Source organism: Ambystoma mexicanum, chromosome 14 (assembly GCF_040938575.1).
Source record: "Ambystoma mexicanum isolate Mex_15411 chromosome 14, UKY_AmexF1_1, whole genome shotgun sequence".
NCBI classification, from domain to species: Eukaryota; Metazoa; Chordata; class Amphibia; order Caudata; family Ambystomatidae; genus Ambystoma; species Ambystoma mexicanum.
The window spans coordinates 401,510,164-401,530,741 of record NC_090940.1 but is presented as its reverse complement, the minus strand read 5'-3'; the positions used below and the strand labels follow the sequence as shown (position 1 = coordinate 401,530,741).

Here is a 20,578-nt window from a genome sequence, read left to right as displayed (position 1 = left end):
AGAAGAGTTACATATGGCTGGTCTCCCCGTCTGTGAAAGAATCAAGATTTCCCTCAGTGAATGTGGGAGAATCTTATTTTTTGACAGGAATAATGTGTGATGAATGCTAATTATTGCCTCAAGGAAGCTAGGGAGTTGCCTTTCACCTGTCACATGAACATTTCCATAGGTTCCAAGTTGCACATTATGAGAACAAAGTGTCCCCCATAACCCTTCCCGTATTTCAGAAGTACATGGTTCAGTCCAGAGGATTAGATTGTATTGTTCTGCATGTTTTCCTAAGAGCAGCCATTCAGTTGCTGGAAAATGTTTCAGAAGCATGCATCAATCACAAATGCACAGGAGAGACATGTTAAGCTTAATTCATGCATTTATTTTGAAGAACATATCGCGACTGGATCTTGCGTTACAGTGTCTCTAAGAAAGCTCAACTTGAATATCTAAACAGAAATGAGTTATAATTAAGAGGGCGTGTGATTGAAGAGAAGGTAGTTGAATGCAGGACAGCTTCAAAGTTCATCAACGAAAGAGTTTCGGGTCTTGAATTCCTTGTCATGTCAGAGTCCAGGCTGTTGGCTGAGTTACTTTCCGTGTTGTTTTGCTTTGTCGTGTCCATAACCTTGCACTTTGTCTTTTCCCTGGTCTTGTCCTTGGCTTCCTGCTGAGCATGTTCCTGCTTGACCCTGCTCGTGTCCCTTATCTTTTCCATGGTCTTGTACCTGGACACCCCCTATGCTTTTTCCTTCTTGACCATGGACTTGCCCCTTATCTTTTCCTTGGTCTAGTCCCTGGCCCACTCCAGTGTATTTTCCTCCTTGACCCAGGCCTTGCCCCTTATCTTTTCCTTGGTCTAGTCCCAGGCCTCCTGCTTGCCCCTTGTCTGTTTCATGGTCTTTACCCTGGCCCCCTACTGGTAGTTTTCCTTCTTGTCCATGGCCGTGTTCAGTATCTTTTCCCTTGCCTCCAGCTAGGCAGGATCCTTGGCCTTGTCCCTGATCCTGTCCCTGGCGGTGCCCAGGCTTGTGCTCATGCTCATGCCCATGGCCCTGCTCTTGCCCATGACTTTGTCCCTGTTCTTGTGCATGGCCATGCCCCTGATCGTGTGCCTGGCCTTGTCTCTGGTCATATCCATGTCCATGTTCCTGGCCGGGCTCCTTGCCATGCACCTCGGTGGGCTTTTTTCCATGGGAATCAGCGTGGCATCCCAATTCTCCCTCTCCTTTTCCCTGAGGTGTAAAAAGGTAGAAAACAAAAATAGAAGGTTGTTTAGTGCATTGTTGAGAAACATAGGTTAGTTATCGTCTCAGAATATTCTGTGTTACTGGATAAGACATAGCTCCATTTAGTGAAAGCATCTACCACTACAAACGCAGCAATGGCCACCCCCATCAGTGGTGTGTGAGCTGATAGAACTACAGTGCGGAAACTAAATGCACAATGAAGAAAGTATAACTGATGGATGTGTGTCTCCTGTGACAACTGGAAGCAACAATGTAGATTTGAATGGGTCGACGGAACACAGAGGAAAAAGGCAGGATAACATCCACACGCACTGCTCCAGATAGGATTTTGAAGTGGGAGTGAAAAAAGCAAGTCACATTCCCAATGGGAGTATTTTATAAGCGAGTACACATGTTTTAACTGTAATTCAGAAAGGTTTTTGCACTAAATATGTGTTTGCACCTAGTTATTTATGCACATTAAAAGATACATTTGACCTCTTCAGATCAGGCAGTAATAATAGTCTCTTGCATTTTGCATACTACTGGCCCAAACACATCCATGGAGCTAGCTGTGTTTGTGAAAGCAGGGGCACAAGCTCCTGTGTGTCTGCTTCCTGTTGGGAGTATGTGTACTCTCGGTTTTTATTTTTTGGGAGTAGTTGCCTATTTTTAGGGAGTAAAAGTGACCAACACACCCCTTATCTGTAGGGCTGTCTACATTACATGAAAAGCTTTCTTTTGAGCTTTCAGTAGTTTATTCATGTCATGGTTTTACTAACTGGGTCGTTTTAGCTGGCTGCCCTATGTTTATATATTAAAACATATATTCAATCCCCCTAGAAAGAGATTTCAATTAAACAGATTTTGTTATGCAACCTACACTATGTATGGACAGGGTTTCCTTTTTAGTTTGGGCTATTGGGTGTTGCTTGCAACACCTAGAAGCCAAAACGATTGCATTAGAGTACAGATAGGGAGGGATGGTATATGAGGAGGGACACAGGGTCTGTATGTGTTGTTTGGTTGCATTCACCGATTGCCTGTCCATGGCCTCGCTAATCCCTATGGCCATTCCCACCCATTCCGGCCTGTACCCGCCCAAAACACCTCTTCAAGGGAACTATTTGAGCTCATTTTAACCAAGCCTTACCATAAGGCTTTGCATTCAAAGTGCCTACCAGTGTTTGTTCAAAGCAGCAGGCCTCATTATAAGTTTGCCGGTCTGGTAACTACAGTCCCGGTAAGCTTGCCGGTACCGTAGTTACCGGACCGGCAAACAACCAGTTCTGCTCGCGGGTGCCTTTTTCTCCCGCCACAGCTGACCTGGTGGCAGACCGGCACCCGCGAGCAGAGCATGTCGGATGCACTGGCACCATTCACAAATGGTGCCGGTGCATCCGGGCTCCCCATTCCCATTGAGCCCTATAGGGGCCGTAATGACCCGGTAATTGCCCATTCACGGGTGCCACAAAAGAAAAATGATACCGTTGGCACTTGTGCCGGTTTTACCCGCACGGCTACCGCCAGGGTCATAATGACCCCAATGACTTCATTGGAGTTGTAAACACGCTGCTGGTGAAATAAAAATATCATACCAGGCTTGCCTTCAGTCACTCGATTTATAAGCACGCTGCGTGTCCTTCACTGAAGTCTTGTTGAAAACAAGCATTGGCAAAGCCACTGAAGTCCTGCTTAAAACAAGCATTGGAAAAGCCAACATTTTTGGCTTATGCATACGTTTTAAGCTTTTACCAGGCACTGCTAAAAGATGCCAGGTACTGACACCTTTTTGTACATGCTACCAACAGTGGGTAGTTAATAACACTATGGCTGTGTCTGCAAGTGCTTTTCCCATGCCTACACAAAAGCCCAATCTGCTGGCATTGCCAATGCCTGTTTAATGTAGCAACTATATATTAAAGTGTGTGACCCCACAAATGACACAACTGATAACGTCACTGATGACATCATCATTTCATCACCAATCACATCATGTACGACATCAGCCTCTGCAATTTGTGAATGCAGTAAATCTATCACCACTTTCACTCCTTAAGGGGAAGAGTGGAGAAATATTAGAGAATATAAGCTCAGCCACTTCACCTAGTATGTAGGGGAAATGTAACACGCCTCGTCTCGCCGCTGCCTTTTCTCTTTCTTGAATGTGTGTCACAAGGAAAGCGACACAAAGATACTAAATGGAGCTCCTTTCTAAATGCTGGCACATGTATTCCCCCTGCTTCCATACATTCATTGGATGAATGTTAACATATTCAAAACGAACAAATCTATAAAGTATTAGTGATAACCAATATTCAAAGATCACATTGAGGTCAGGCATACTACATCACGGCCAAAATGACATTTACATATATGAAAATAAAGTGAACCAACTTTAAGGAATATCATGTTAAGCTTTTTACCAAGTACACAAGATGATTTACTAAGTGCAGCCAATAAGGTGCAATGCAATCCTAACTCGCTTTATCAGTCATTTTGTAATGCCATCATAAATGGCATAGGACATCTCTGATGACGTAACATGGCATTAGAAATCACTTTGCTGGTGTCCCCAATGGTGTTATCTGACATAGCATGAGTTTTGGGACCAGATAGGATATCATTATCATTGCAATTGGGTGTCACCAATTGAATTAGTCATTTAACTGAACGGTCACTATGTATATGTGGTGACCTGGTAGCCCATGCCTGACAAAGAATCATGGCTCAAGTTGCTCAGCCTTTTCATTTCGGAGGAAGTGGTCTATGTAATTAGGAATAAGAAACATGAGAAGATTACCAACATCCTTTCCAATGAATATGAAGATTGCTCTTAAACTGTAAACTTTGTCATAAATATTGTGTATATTTGTCTTTTCATCACCCTATTCAGGGTGATATCCTAACAATGAAAAGTTCTTGTTGGTGCACTAAAGTGACTGGTATGGCAGTGCCCTTAGCTCCAAATTGCAACTTCACATTTGTCTTTGCTACATTATCCTCACGGTCTTAAACTGTAGTATTCTCTTCACTCACATATGAACTGTGTCCTCACTTGCAGACAATGGCACCAACATTTAAGGGATTTCAAACCCAGTCTCCTACAACCCACCAGATCCAAATAATAGGGACGCAATGATGTTTATATCAGATGATTAAGTAAATAATGCAGATTTATATTCACTGAAGGACCTGAAAACTCCATAACTCCCGAACTTTGGGAAATACATTGATTGTATGATCACCTATTAGTCCTGCATACTCAAGTACCTGATGCTCTCCTAAACCCTCTTAGATATTGCTATTAAAGCTAGTGTTGCTTCTCTGGGGGCAATGTCTATTAATACTCCAAGTACTAATAATAATGCGTGCAATTATAATTCTGCATCTGGTACTGTTGTTACTACCATGACTACTACTGCTGCTGACACTACATGATATTGTACTAATATTACAACTGCTCTGGCTAATGCTGCTACTAATTCTATTGATACTACTAATACCACAACTACTAATACTTCTATGTATAAGGCCTGGGGGGAGATAACTGAATGACCAATAAGTTAAGAATTCAGATTCTGCCGTGAAGAAGTTGGTCTATGAAAAGCTGCATTGTTGGACATTCAGAAATAGCACTGGGTGAATGTTCTGGGTTGCAGATGGTAGCAGAAGGTCTGTAACATTGTGGTATATCATTTGCAGGCCAGTGTCTTTGAATTGGGGATATGAGTATGTACTGGCAGGAAATGGATTGTCATAACAATTCTGGGGGGTATTGCGGACAGTAGCAAACCTGGCACACTGCCTCATTACGAGGTTGGAGGTTGGCTACCTCCAAACCCGCATCCGGTAATTGCCCTTTTGCGGGTGCCAGGCCCGGTACATCCCCATTCCCATTTAAGCCCCATAGGGCTCAATCGGAATGGGGACGTCAGATGCACCGGCACCGTTTACAATGGGGCTGGTGCATCCGACATGCTGTGCTCGTGGGTGCCGCACTGCCCGCCAGGTCAGACCAGGCGGCTGACAGGCACCTGCAAGTACAGCTCGTAGTATGGCGATACGGTAGAAACGGTGCCGGTAGCGCTACCAGCACCGTTGTTGCCTTACCGCCATGCTTATAATGAGGCCATTGTCTGCTTTCTCCTGAAGCCCTCAGACCTCCCCGAAATTCCTTACAATTCTGCAACCTGAATTTCGAAAAGACCAACTCTGTGGTCTGTGAGTTGGCCCAGAGTGTGTAGGTGCTGCCGTTTGTACCCAGTAAGGTAAGGATTTCAGGCGTGTGGAGAGGAAGCCATCAGCCCGGGCTGGATACCGGAGTAGGGAATCACCATGGAGGCCCATTGGAAAAGTGGATCACTAGTAAGCCTGCCACATTCTGGTCCATACCACTCAAGACTTCCATGGCTTTCTGTTTTTTTTTTCCAGTTTAATAGGGCATGCTGGGCGATCGCTGCCCTCGAGCCTTGTGTGCACTCACAGTGAACCAGTAGTGTGGGGTGCTGTTGGGTATGAGCTGTGGTTCTGACTATGCCTGGTGCCCTCACATATCAGAGGGGGCTCCTGCCTGGCTCGGGGCTCCGGGGTTGGTAACAGGAGGGGAAAGACACCAAGAAACCCCTGGGTACCTCTATGTGTACCTGATAGCTACTCCAAATCATGGCCCTCTCTGCAGCCCAGGCGAGCTCATCTAGGAGGCAGGTCTTAGAGGGCGACTGCCTGTGTTGTGTTGTTCCGACTTTCCAGACTCGGCAGGCACATAAGGAGAGAGACAGCACCAGTGTCCCCTGTGTCCATACAAATGGCCCACAGGTGACCAATGGCATGGATTGGCTGTGTATGTCGTTGCATTGTGCTCTTAGTGTTTATTGCTACATGACCCTCATTTCACTCTTGAGATTGTGGAGTGTATTAAATGTGGGGAGGTCAGACAGGCCAAAATCTCTTTTGAAGCCATGAAAAATAAGAGACCTCCCCTACACCTTCAACATCAAAGGCTTGCAAGGCCTGCTGCTAGATGGGCGCTGAGGAGGTTGGGGTCATCATAGCTCTAGTTTGGAATCAGTGGCATTAGCAGCAAGCTGTACAGTCTAGCATGCTTTCGGTGGAGAGGGGACCAGGTGCACTATCTGGCTATCACAAAATGCAGAATGGTGGAGCAGCTCATTAGGGCTGTTTATGGGGTTGCAGTTGACAAATTGAAAGAGTCTTTTGAGAGATGACTCAAGTGTCCCCTGATCTAGTTGTCCATGTCACTGAAAGGATCAATAGACTTCAGATTTCTCTCGATATGTCTAGTGGGCAGGCTTTCTCTCATTAAAAGGATTGTTTTCCCCCTATTTTTACACTATTTCCATAATATACCGGTTGTCTTGAATAAGAGTTTTTCTATAATGTTACATGTTATCCCAAGATGAAGTGGATCATGGTAAGAATAACACAAGTAAAAAGATTTGGGTTGTATAAGGGTTGTTACAAAAAAAGTTCACCTCTTTGGGAAAAACAACAAAACGCTAGGATTGCATCTCTTTTTCACCAACCCAACAGTCTCTGGGTTTCTTTACAGTTTGTTCCTCTGGGTCCTAACCGGGTGGTTTTGGCAACCCTCAGTCACTCGCTGTCTCTGGGGTTTGAGTTTCCCTACACTTTTTTCACAGTTTTGTAGCATGAAGTTCTCTGTTTCTTGTCCCTGATCTAAGCTGCAGGAGGACCCCTCATTTAGGGCTCAGGACCAAGTACGCTTATGCATCACAGCTGGGCAACAAAACAAGACGTGCTAAGCATTTGTTAAATGTTCCCAAATGCTTATGTCAAGGAGTTGGTCATTTGGGCATTTCTCCTGGATCTCCCGAATTCTCCACTCTTCTATAACTCCTGTCTGTCTCCTCAATGAGTCTTCACTTGTTCAAACCTCCATGGCATCTCGTCTCACATCCCTTAGGTATATGGTACGTTCCCCTCTTTTTGACCTTCATCTAGTTTTCCCCTCCAATCGCCTTTCTCTATCGCCTCTCTTCCTACTCAGCTTCTTGTCTGCCCTCCTCCTCAAGGTCTCTCTGTACTTCTCCTTCTGGGGCGTTCCCAGCCTCCTCTTGAACATAAAGATCCTCCTCCTCACTTCTCTTCCCCTCTTCCCTTCTCATTCTGATGTTGCATCTCACCTTCTCCTTGATTCTCTCACCCACCTCCTCACTCCTGATCTTTCCCTTTTAACCTCACTCCTTTCCTCCAGCTCCTCTACAACGGTATTCCTCCAGCCTCATGACTTTTGCTTCAATGGCTTCTGCTCACCTATGTATACTAAACTCACACACTTTATACAGAGCTTAGTCCTCCCCCTGGACCATACTGGGCTTCCGGGTTTCAGGTGGGTGTCCTTATTGTGTGGGGATTAGGATTAGTTCTACCGTTCAGAAGGATTGACTTTACGTGTGTTACAAGGAGATTCACTGTGGTGCATGGCAGGCATTTATGCAACCCGAGCCGTTTTCAAGTTCGGGTGCCATCTTGGATTTTTCTCTCAATCTAAGCATGCTGCAGAGCAATGTTCTCATAGACTTTGGAACAATTTTAAGATGGTGCATCTAGTTCCAGACACTAATTTTCTAGTTTCCAAAAATAAACGCACTTCAGCTCGACATTGACATCCTTTGGTCATTTATTGACCATGCATAGAAGATATATTTTTCATTTCAATTTGGCACATGCTTTGGGTCTCTTACATTGCTGAGGGTAATTGTGATTTGTCAGTGAAGCCCATGCATTGGGTCTTTTACATTGCTGAGGGTAAGTGTCATGTGTCAGTGAAGTATATTTAGAAGGGGAATCAAATGTTTTGGGCCCAAGGATGCCCACAGAAAACATCCATTCCGAAATATGGTGATTATTTTTCCTTGTATTCACTGAGTTTATGCTTTACTGCGTTTCACATACCATTATGAATGCTGACGCCCTGAGGAAGGCCTCATCATGAAATAAAGGGCCGGTTGGCCGAAACTTAAGATGGCTGATGACCAAAAGGATTTTCCATTTAAAGTGGGGTTATCCAACCCTCACAAATGGATTATAGTTCCTTGTCTAGCTGTGCTGAATATGGGCACAGAACATTGAGATTTAATAGAATTGTACGTTAGGTCAGATTAGGTCAGGATAACCCCACTTTAAATGCAAATTCCTTTTTTTCTTCATTTTTGTCAGAATTAATGTGTTTTTTTATATGGTTCCATTTCTATTTTCATTGCATTTATTATTGTACTATTTTGTTATGTTCAGTTCACTTTGGGATGTATGTCTGAGGGACATCTGCCATTGAATTCATGCAATTCAAACAATGAGAGAAAGAACATTCTGTCACCGAAGGTACATCGTTGAAACCTAAAAAGCTTTACTCTCTCATTTCTTACCTGCTTCTGTTTCTGGGCTGCAATTAAAACATTAAAGTTGAATTAGTATTTGAAATATTGTTTCTTTTTCACAACACTTGCATTACATTTTACATCTGGGATGCATAAATATGTAAATTAGGCCATGTATCTGGAAAGAGACAGAATGAATGCAAATTTACTCTTCTGCAACTTTTTTACTCGGCAAAATGCAATCATCAAATATTTGCATCCAATGTGCAGAGATGCTTAACTATTTTTGAATGCACATGTTTTATTTCACTTTAGCTCATTGTGAACAGGAACATTAGTGAATACATGACAGGGAGATTCATAAGCATCTTCATAAAATATGCATCTTCCCAATAAAGACAAAGCAGAAGTATTTACTGGCCACAGAATGAGGAACAACTCTTGCATCTGTCATTTGTATAAATGCATATGTGTCTTTCACAGTAATCCCTCCATTTTGAATTTAATGGTACAGTTTAATCAATGTTTCATCACGGTGCACACTGGGTCAAAATGGCCATCTTGGCAACACAATGTGCTTCTTTTAGAAAGAACATATGTCAAGGCGCTGATCCCCAGACATCCAGCAGATACAAGATATGGGTCAACTCCTTCATGTAGCCAGAGTGAAGTGCTGGGAAATAAGGGGTATAACAGAACAGGATGGCCGACTTGACTCAGTTAGGAAAATAATGAACAAGGGTGCAGGGGAGATGGGCGGTTGGACACAACTCCAAGAGGGGAATGAAGTCTATGATCGCAGCCTGGTTCTGACCCTTCTTTCCTAGGATATTCAGCCTTGTCCTAGCAGTCCGCGTAAATCTTGGGTTTATGCACCTGCGACTGGGGATATGGGTTCGGTGGACTACTACAGGAATGGAAAGGAAAACACAAGCAGTAAAAGCTATGAGGAATATTGTCTGGATGAACAGAGCCAAAAATAATTTTGAAGATTAAGCTATCACTAAATCCAAGGTGGTCTATCTGTCACTACTTGATATACTGAGGCCTGGGAATAAGAATCAAAATCTTAGGGTGATCCTCACTGTCTCCAATTATTTCCCTGGGATTGGCCTAGGACAGCTTTCCCACACCCATTTCCAGGGTCCCCTTAACCTGAACTCTGGCATCACGGCAGATTTTGAGAAACTCCTGCACAATATAGGGGCATATTTACACTTACAAACAAAAAGGGGAGAGGTACCACTAAACAGTGTTCAGGTAGTGGAGCAAAAGAAATCAAATGAAAGGGCTAATAATAACAGAGCCTAATTTCCTTATTCCAATGTCATTCGCCGATCGACTCTGCAAGGTTCCAGGATTGCACTTCCGGAAACTTGGCCTTCAATACCCTCACAGTATCAAGGTATTTAAGATGCCATATCAGGCTTCTCTACTTGGCCTTGGCAGATAATCCAGAAGATGTACCATCATCGAGGAATCTGTATCCTTGACACACACCGACCGGGGGCAAGGCCGCAGTCCCTGCTTGCTCTAGGGGGGGCCTCCTTCAACACAAACCAGGCCAAGATTATGGAGTTTTCCACCCACTTTCCATAATTATCTCCTTGAAATCGTCCCATGGCACAACCATGCAGTGCCCCCCCCCCACTTGCCCTGGGGTCTCTCTGAACTCCTACTGGGGCATGACCATGCAGTTTACCCCACCTTCCCCAACGGGTCTCCTGAGGTAGCACTTTCGCTCTCCCCGCCTGAGTCCTTTTATACCCCCAGAAAAGGGTCATTCACTTGGTCTGGAGCTCCTTTGATCAAGGGCCCTGGGAAGCTCCTTGCAAATCTTAACCAACTCACGGTGTTGCCTATTTAGCTAAACTACCTCGCATAATTTTCCGTTCTGCTTCTCTTGTTCCTCCCGCTGCTGTAACACCAACTCTTTGGAACGCGTCCTAACTCCCACATAGCCTAGTAGTCTGTGCCTCTTTTCATAACTGAGCTTTGCCACTAACTGCATGAATAAGAGTTTTGATTGGTGGGCCCATTTCCCCATCAGCCTTGGAGGTGGTGATTGGCTTGGGCTTTGTGGATCCACCCCTTGTATGTGTCCCTTTCTTCCAATGAATCAGGTTGGCTAAAGCTCTTGCCTCGCGTCCTGAGTGGTCAAGCAGGATAGTCGCTCTCTTGGCGTCAGGTTCATTCACCGCGGTGGTTGGGTTATCCCATGATCCTCCTGACTGTGCCTTCCGACCCACACTGACTAGCTAATGTCTGGTTTGTGCTGTGTGCTTATGCCCTGTTTTGAGTTTCTGCCTGCAATTCGCTCCAGGGATTGCGTGCGCAAGATGCACTCAGTGATAAATCGCACTGTACAAGAGGATTAGTCTAGTGGCACAGGGGCAAGCGGAACCCTTGCAGTGGACACCGCATTTGTTGAACAACTTTTCTAATGCTTCTCGTCTCTGGGCTGGCAGAAGCAGAGTTTGATGCCAGAGTGGGCGAGTAATAGGACACTAGTGGGAGGCTGGGGGACGCACTGGGCAGTGGGGGGAACTCACCCAACACTACTTTCCTCTATGGGGCACCTTCACACCATTTGTCCTGTAGTACATTTCCTGGTCAGCTGGACTAAGGGGATTGTCCTGAAGGGGTGACTGCTGGGTGCATAGGGCGGCATTTGAGGGAAGACTGTGGGAGGCCTGGGGGATCCCCCCATAACACGTTCAAGGTAGAATCCCCTAGCCACCATGCATCCCGTAGCCGGTGGCTTTCCAGGTCCCCCAGAGTTCTCCAAACTACCTCTATGGTCCCTTCGGAGGCGACACCATCACCCATGATATTTTACATAGTTCACACTGAACAGAATAATATTGTGTGCAGTGGAAGAGTTGCCATCCACTAATCCTTTAGAGCTACTGTGCAAGCTAACTACTTCATACTTTATCCCCAGCCGTCCATGACTTTTCTGTTTTCCCTGTGCTCGAGTTGGCACCGGCTTTCAGAATCTCTGACGCTAAAGGATTTTCTTTCTTCCTGAATATGAGCGATTGCCTATCGGCAACTATCGTACTCTCTCATTGTCTGCATGACTTAGCCATTTCACTGATGCTCCTAGCAACCTTTCAAGTTGCACAGTCATCTTGACATTTAGAGACCTCTGCTGTTACCATATTTCTGGCTAGTGTTATGTGGGACTCACAGTAGTGAATCCCTGCATCTGCTTTACTTTTCCTGACTTTAAATCCAATTACTAATATTTACTTTCTTTGGCATGGATTTTTTATTTGGATACAGACGTTCATAAATCTTAATTTTCTTTCTGCAATGATTGCAAAACATTTCTGAGAGGTTGGAGTTTAAACCATGTCAACAGAAGAGAATGGGGTTCATTACAAGTTTTCTGGTATTCCGCTGGTAAATCCCCCTGAATACCACCTAACGGAATTACCAATACCGCCACTTGGTCAGGTGGTAATACCACCAGAAAACAAGTGATGGTTTGGCGGTGTAGATCCCCATTTTATGGAATCCATTTGAAATTTTTGCTGGTATTACCTCCGCTGGTATTACCGGATGGTAATGCCACCAATTTTTGGAGGTAAGGTGGAGGAGCTACCATCCATTCTGTGATGTCACAAAGCACTGATCTCATACGGTGGAATTAGTCTGGTAGCTTGCACTGGGTATTACACAGCTTGAGTACGGTATCACATATATCCTGATATAAAAGAAAAATGTCTGTCGCAACATGCAGAAGTTAAGGAGAAACAATAACTTACATTGGTCCATGGCTCTGGGTGGGTGGGGGTGAGCTGAAGTTTCCAAAGAATTCCCAAATATCTGTGGAGAGAGAAAATGTCTCTATGAGATACCAAACCAAGACTCCTTTCAAGCTCCACCAACAAATACAAGAGGCACGCAGGCGCACTTGATGCGCGCACTCGTTCCTGTAGCGCGCTATACCTTCCTAACTTACAACAGCCTGGAAGGCGTGATTGCTTTGGCTTGTGTACACATTTACCTTGAAAATAAGTGAGTATGTGCTTCTGTCACGATATAGGTGGTGGCTGACAATTAACACTCTGTGCCTCATTACGAGTTGGGCAGTATCCTGCAGTAAATCCGCCAGAATACTTCCCAAAGGAATTACCCTTACAGCCACAAGTGGTGGTGGTGGTGTAATTCCCCATTTAATTTGAATTCATTGGACTCTATGGGGCTTTTTTGACAGAATTACTGCAGTGGAATTCTGCTGATTCTGCTGATTTTTCTCGCGGTGAGTTGGAGGATTTACCTCCAGGATTTTCCTGGAGTCAAATCCTCCACTCCATGCCCAAACTCGTAATTTGGCATAGTGGTAAAGTTGTCAGTAACAGAGTTACTGCTAACTTTACCACTTACCGCCAAACTAGTAATGAGGCCATCTTAACATTTAAGTTGTAGTCGTGGGAGGGGCAGGACTTGTTGACTCACTCAGTCGATTTTTGGAATGACCAGCAACCATGCAAATATTTGCAGTTGAAAACAGAGTTTCCTGGCCATTACAATTGCAGTTCGGAGCTTTGACACACCCAGCCATTTTGTGTCTCATAGCCATTCCCTGTGGATAGCCTGGCCGCCTGACTGCGCCTCACTGTTGGGAGCATTGACACACCCAGCCATGTTGTGTCTCATGGCCATTACCTGTGGATAGCCTGGACGCCTGACTACGCCTCACTGTTGGGAGCATTGACACACCCAGCCGTGTTGTGTCTCATAGCCATTACCTGTGGATAGCCTAGACGCCTGACTGCACCTCACTGTGGGGAGCATTGACACACCAAGCCGTGTTGCGTCTCATAGCCGTTACCTGTGGATAGCCTAGACGCCTGACTGCGCCTCACTGTTGGGAGCATTGACACACCCAGCCGTGTTGCGTCTCATAGCCGTTACCTGTGGATAGCCTGGAAGCCCAACTGCGACTCACTGTGGGGAGCATTCACACACCCAGCCGTGTTGCGTCTCATAGCCATTACCTGTGGATAGCCTAGACGCCTGACTGCGCCTCACTGTGGGGAGCATTGACACACCCAGCCATGTTGCGTCTCATAGCCATTACCTGTGGATAGCCTAGACGCCTGACTGCGCCTCACTGTTGGGAGCATTGACACACCCAGCCGTGTTGCGTCTCATAGCCGTTACCTGTGGATAGCCTGGACGCCTGACTGCGACTCACTGTGGGGAGCATTGACACACCCAGCCGTGTTGCGTCTCATAGCCGTTACCTGTGGATAGCCTGGACGCCTGACTGCGCCTCACTGTGGGGAGCATTGACACACCCAGCCATGTTGCGTCTCATAGCCATTACCTGTGGATAGCCTAGACGCCTGACTGCGCCTCACTGTGGGGAGCATTGACACACCCAGCCATGTTGCGTCTCATAGCCATTACCTGTGGATAGCCTAGACGCCTGACTGCGCCTCACTGTCGGGAGCATTGACACACCCAGCCATGTTGCGTCTCATAGCCATTACCTGTGGATAGCCTAGACGCCTGACTGCGCCTCACTGTCGGGAGCATTGACACACCCAGCCATGTTGTGTCTCATAGCCATTACCTGTGGATAGCCTAGACGCCTGACTGCGCCTCACTGTGGGGAGCATTGACACACCCAGCCGTGTTGCGTGAAAGAGGGCAGTGCATTGCATTCGGATTGATGATATCATGGTGTGAAGTCAGAATGTAATGATGCAGAGAACTGCTGGACACTGGATGCAGACTAGCAAACATATCATCATACACATGGATACTGAGTGCTCTGAGCAGCTGTGATGTGTGTGAATAGGCAGTCTTGCCATGGCACATAGTCTCACAGTTATCAAAACATTAGCACCCAAGGGGGTGGCACCATCCAATCAGGAGGCTAGGAACACGGGTTTATAATGGCTTGTACAGGCCCGAGTTTCATTCCACCCTTCAGTGTCATCCATTTATCCACCCCCATCACCATTGCCCCCTTCCCTGCTGCCTGCCCAACCCCTGGAGTCCTGCCTGCCCACCCCCCGGAGTCCTGCCGGCGATTCTTTCCAGTCACGCCGGCCGCGCTTGGCGGGGGTTGACATAGTAAAATGGTCACTGTTTTACTACTATTACGCCTGTCTGCCATTTTTCGTGAAGAAATCGGCCTCCTGGGATACATACAAAAAAAGCAGTACGGGCTGCCGGGTACAACAGCGCCCCGTGCTAATAGGGTCAATTCTGGGTTTGGCGGCAGGCTTGGCTGCTATTGGCCCTGGATCGTCAGTTCAGCCCGAGCAGTTGCATAGTTGCCAACATGACCCATTGCACCCTGCAGGTGCATATCCAGGGATCGATGTGATTACTGTGCCTTAGAAAAAACGAATCCGAAAATGTCTTTTCCCACCATTGCTTTTGCGGGGGGAGACACCCCCACCCCAATGGGATCCCGATACTCCCCTCACTTACTGTATTACCCTAACCCACCCCCCACATATAATTATTGGAAAATGTGCAGTTAAAAACTTCGCCATTTTCGGATTCTGTATTTTTGTATGTGCACTAATGTGGTGATACTCGTATCCAGTCCTGTATTTTTCTTTGAATTCTGGGACTTGTAGTTCCACTTTGCCCATTATAAATGACTACAAGTCCAAGAATGCAAAGAAAACAACAGGACTGGATAGGCTGCTATAGATTGTAATGGGTCAGGTTGGCAACTATGCAGTTGGTAGTCCATACCAGGCAAGTTCGGCAACCAAAGTTTGAATTATGCTAAAGAAACCTTCAAAGCCATTCTCCATATAGCAAGTCATCGCACTATACATCTGGATATTAACAAACATTAATGGTTAAAAGCAAGATGATTGAATATTCCTGTTCGTACAGAAATATGTGTAACCTCTATTGACAGAAAGAAGAAAGATATCAGTTTGCCAGAATAAAACTCAGAAGCACTGCTCTTTGCTTTCCTGACCTTTCTCCATCACCAATACAAGCTGTTGCTTTAAAGTGGTTCTGCCCGATGAACACGTTCGTCTGTTTCCAACTTCAGTCATTCTAAAACAGCTTTATATCGAAGCATTGGCCTCCTTGTGCATTTGCATTCGTGCATTTAAAGCGCGCATGTGCACGTTCACTGATTCGGCTCATGTATCAGATACTGAGCAAAGCAGATGTGAGAAAGGATAAGTGGGTACAGACAAAATAAAGCAATGGAACACGGGGCTATGGCTCTGTTTGAAAAATATAAATTCACAGGTGGCTATGTCTCAGGGTGCAATTGCACAGATGCGAAGACATGGAACCCCAAATAATGAGGCACGATTGGTTCTTTGCTTCTTCTTCATCGTTGACATTCCTGTAGTGATAATGTTAGACTACAGTTCATTGCTGTCCTTATAGAACCCAATGTGACTGCACTGTCATGCGCATATAACACACAACACCATTATAAGAAACTTGCCTATTTTCCAGGTGTCCATAATCAATCTTCTGAAGGGCTAAGAGGCAAATGCTTATGGGTGTGTGTGAGAAAATTGCCCCCCCCCCCCAACGCACACTTTATCCCCCTTGGACCCCTGCGTGCCTGGTGGGACTCCCCAGTGAGGCAATCCATTCCCAGCACTGCTCCTGGAACCAGAAGCCCTGAAACTTCGGCGCTGTAACAGACTGCGTGCATCCCTTCAACTACGGGTGCTTGGCTTCCGCCATTTTATGAATTATAGCCGCCCTGGCTCGAGAGCAGCAGAGCACACCCGGCGGCTGCTGGCGCCGGGCTTGGCCTTTTATACAGCAAAGTGTGGGATTCGCGGAGCTATCACTTGGAAAATCAGTGCTAATAAAATATAACTGCAGAACCATCAATAACATGATCAAATACATTTGCTATGCATATGCATATGTTGGTTTGTGAAGAACATTTGTATATGGGTTTATTATTACACAACACAACACAAGTCTGGATTAACTGAATGACCTTGGATGGATAACAGGCTGAGTTGGTTTTGCTGTGATTCGAACCTGCAAGCTGCAGTTCACACACATATGTCGGCAGTAGAGACTTGGCCCTCTGAGAGATCGTGCCATCTTACATACGGGCTACATAGCAATAGCAGCTGTACCTGAACACAGTGGTTAGGTATATTTGTGCAGAGAAGTACTCGGGGATAGTTACAGACTTTTGACTAACCAAATATTCCCTGCACCTTTCTAGCCCACTCAAACTCCAGCTACCCACTCATACGTGGTGCTTAAACAAGGCCCTCTCACCAGACTCTGAGGGACAAAACACCTCACCTGTAACAACAACCAACACACCAAGCCGCAGGCTAACACACGCTAACGCTGCAAGCACGGGGTCTCCCCACTGGGCACATAGCAGCCCCCATGCCTCTAACCAGTGCTGGAAACAGACACAATGTACTGGGGGCACACCCCACCCCTCTTCGAACGGCGGATTGTAAGTGGTTTGGTGGGGACTGAGGGCTAGAGCTAAGAGTCCAATTATGAAAAATGTGGGTTCCCTTAATATAGGACGCTGGCTGCTTTGCATAAAAACAATGTGCATTTTGGGAAAATAAGAATCACCACCAGTGTATCAAACATGTCTGTGATAGTAATCAACATGTGTATTCCTTCTGATCATGCAATGCACTCTTGGTATGATGCTCATTTTATCTGTTAGAATAATCACCATAACATTAAAGGGTGCGCAAAGCAAGACACATATATATAGAGCTGTGGACTGTTGTAAGGTTCAAATTTGGACTGTTGAGCAAAGGAGACTTTCAGATGCAGTCTATGAAGTCTTGTCATTGCTCAGCTGCATGCATTGAGACAGAGGGCCTCATTACAACTCTGGCGGTAGCCGTGCCCTTAATGCGCCAGAGTTGCATTTTTTCCAGCACCTGCGAATGGGCAAGAACCGGGTCATGCCGAGCTCGGAGGACCCGGTAATTGCCCATTTGTGGGTGCCGGAATTAAAGGGCCTCCCGATCCCCATTCTGCCCCATAGGGCTGAATGGGGATGGGGAGGTTGGATGCAGAGTTGTGTGGGTGCAGCCGATGTGCTCTGCTCATGGGTTCCATTACACCTGCCAGGAAAAACCTGGCGGGTGAAACGGCACCCGCGAGCAGAGCACGTAGTATGGCGGTCCGGGAACTACGGTACCGGCATGCTTACCGGTACCGTAGTTCCCGGACGGCCGTGCTTGTAATGAGGCCCAGAGTGTTCAGTAAAGCAGTAGGGGGGGACAAAGAGCTTCCTTAACTTGGCAGGGCGGGGCTCAATTCTTTCGACCCAATTCCTCCTCTGCTCTAACTCATCACACCTAGAAAAATGTCAAACTGAATAAAGCTCAGGGTACTTCCGATCTGCAACATCAACAGAAAGCAGCGCAAAATCGACTTTTCCTCTCCTCCCAAATGTCCAAAACATCCCCCCACACTCTGTTCCAAAATGAAACCAATAACTGTGCACGCTACAAACCATAATAACATAACACAACACACCCAGATTATGATATCCTGGAGAGATTCTACTCACACGTCTCCTTACCTGACTGAAGGGTCGGTTGAGCTTCTGCCAGGCCCCTTGAGACGTCTGCCTTTATATAGCGCCCGGGCTGGACACTGGGAGCCTCTTCATCGAGGCCCCGCCTCCTCCTTGGAACGTTTGGTAAAAAGGAATTCACTTTTGTTTGTGATTAAGACGAGGGCATGACTAAATTGCCTGGCTCATTTACAGGGAGACAGACGAAAATGTTCAAAGCCGCCCAACGAAATAATAATTATTTTTAATTATGCCAATTATTTTAATTTCACAAGCGTTTTGGGCATGGTCCTTGCAGGGCACTTCCCAAATAAGTGAGCTTTCGGGCCAGGCCATTAAATAAAGCAGGCATGCGCTACAAAAGGCATTCGAGGTTGTGTACAACCTTGTGCATCACTGACACGTATGCTGCTGTGGAAATTTCCTTGCACTCTATGGGATCGTTCAATCAGATAATTAACAACCTGAGCTGTTTACAAACATGAAACCTTGCAAACACCCACATTGCAGAAGAATGCACAGCCTTATCTGGCATTCTGCACGTGGCCTTCAGTGGCAACCACGAATCCCAAATCCATCGATGATTACGCCTCAATAGACTGAAGTGTAATTGTTGGACGCAAGAAGCGGCTCTAGGGCGCGTGCCTCCCTCGTGAAGCTACCCTGACCTTCTGAAAATATCACGCTGGATTCTCAGCCGAAAAGCCCCCAAAGTTGAGATCCTCCAAGGGTGGCCATCTCTGATGCAGCAGTGCGTTGGCAACTTGCCTGCATCAAGATGGGCGCCGAAACAGGCGCGTGCAAATGTAAGAAAGTGTTCTTTCATGAAGGAGGAACACTTTATTAACAAGCACCAACATTCTGAGCAAAAAAGAATGAAGTTCAGGGACATGAAAGCCCTGGCTTTTGCATGAGCCTGATTTAAGGCTTGACAACAGCCCTAGCAACCAGGTATGCAGGGCAGCCACATGGAGGGGGGTTCACCTCCCAGCAGCACACAAAAAAGGAGTTACAATATGGCACCTTTGAGGTGCCAGTAAACTCCACTGAAAGTTTAAGAAAAGTGTCAGTCTTTTAAGAAATGCTCGCAATGCCACTGGAGCACAAGTTTCCCCCACAACGAGTGATTTTAGCAGATTTCTGGACACTGTTTTGATCATGGGCTCCTCAGTGGCAGATCCAGCTGTCATACGGATCATGCTGCCCTAAGCTCCTTCTCAGACAGGCCATGCTTCTCTCACGATGTAAACCACACGTAAAAGAGTTTGAGACTTTCCTTCTCAAGTGTGTTTGCATTGTGAATGAAGCCACGCCGGGTCGAGAAGGGTCCCGATCCCAGTCACTGCCGTCTCAAAGCTCCCGCGGATTGCCATTATCAGGCAAGGCGACATGCAGTGACTTGGACTTGGATGCCTATGGCCCAGGGCTAAAGTCGAGGGTACACGTGGTCCACCTACTTTTTTCAGAGGATGGACTCATGTCCCAGGGAAAACATGTGTATTGGTTCTTGGAGTTTAAAACATGCACACCTTTTACCGTTTTCAAAAACACTATTAGAAGAAAATATCCTCTCTTGGTTTTATGTATGTGTTGATTTTATGGATTCCTGTGCAATTTGTGTGGTTATGCAAATTCAATTGAATGAAATGTGCATATTTCACCTTGATATGCTCATTTATGGCACGTCACATCCCATTGCGTTTGTTGATGAGTCCCCCCACTTTTATTTTTAGGACTTGACCCCTGCTATGGCCTTGTAATGACCTGCTATCGCCCCATTCTCCCCTTTCCCTCCCCTAGGCACTTTATCTGTCACTGATGGGCTCATTACCCTAGCAAGGAGGTGTTCACTTAAAACAAAGCTCCCATTTAAAAGGTTTGCCCTAATGTCTGACATGCAGATAAAAGGTTGCTTTAAATGGATAGGCAAATGCTCTTAACATCTGGCACAAGCCTTTTGAAAGTTTGACACAAAAGTAATCTTTATCGAAGTAGTGGTCTAACAAAAATAGATTTTTTTCATGCTTATAATATTGTGCATTCTGGCCCTTCTAGTTTTCCAACCAGGATGTGGAAAAAAAAACAACAGCAATATGCTTTTGCTTTAACATGTGTCGCTAAAGATTTACATATTGTAATGTTGCTATAATGAGAGATGTGTGATTTGTACGTAAACTATTCGAGCTATGACTAAACCCCTAAGACATTATATCAGGCCTTGAAGCCAAAACATTAAATATTTGTGCCAGGTGGAGCTTGAAAGGTATGTGTTGAAGTGGTTTAACTGTGAATGGGTTAAAATCATAGCGTTAGTATTTTCCTGAAGTGTGTGATGCTCAGCAAATCACTTCATCTCTTCTAGCATAGATGACTCAGCTGTGTAGGGGCAACATTAAATTCCTTCCTATTTCTGGCTGGTTACCAAAGTTGCAAGGCCGTCCAGAGTACTACCC

General features: G+C 45.8%; 1 protein-coding gene across 2 annotated transcripts in view; it reads right to left on the bottom strand.

Moving 5' to 3' along the window:
* Window positions 1–352: 352 nt before the first annotated feature.
* The window catches only part of LOC138526823 (uncharacterized), a 159,252-nt gene continuing 139,026 nt past the window's right edge, over window positions 353–20,578 (bottom strand). For both annotated transcript variants that reach the window (XM_069637530.1, XM_069637531.1), the window contains exons 2-4: window positions 12,355–12,415; window positions 8,630–8,646; window positions 353–1,226 (exon numbers count right to left, since the gene is read on the bottom strand). In XM_069637530.1, the coding sequence (XP_069493631.1) occupies window positions 582–1,226; window positions 8,630–8,646; window positions 12,355–12,415 (723 nt within the window). In that variant the 3' untranslated portion in view covers window positions 353–581. The remainder of the gene's footprint in view (window positions 1,227–8,629; window positions 8,647–12,354; window positions 12,416–20,578) is intronic.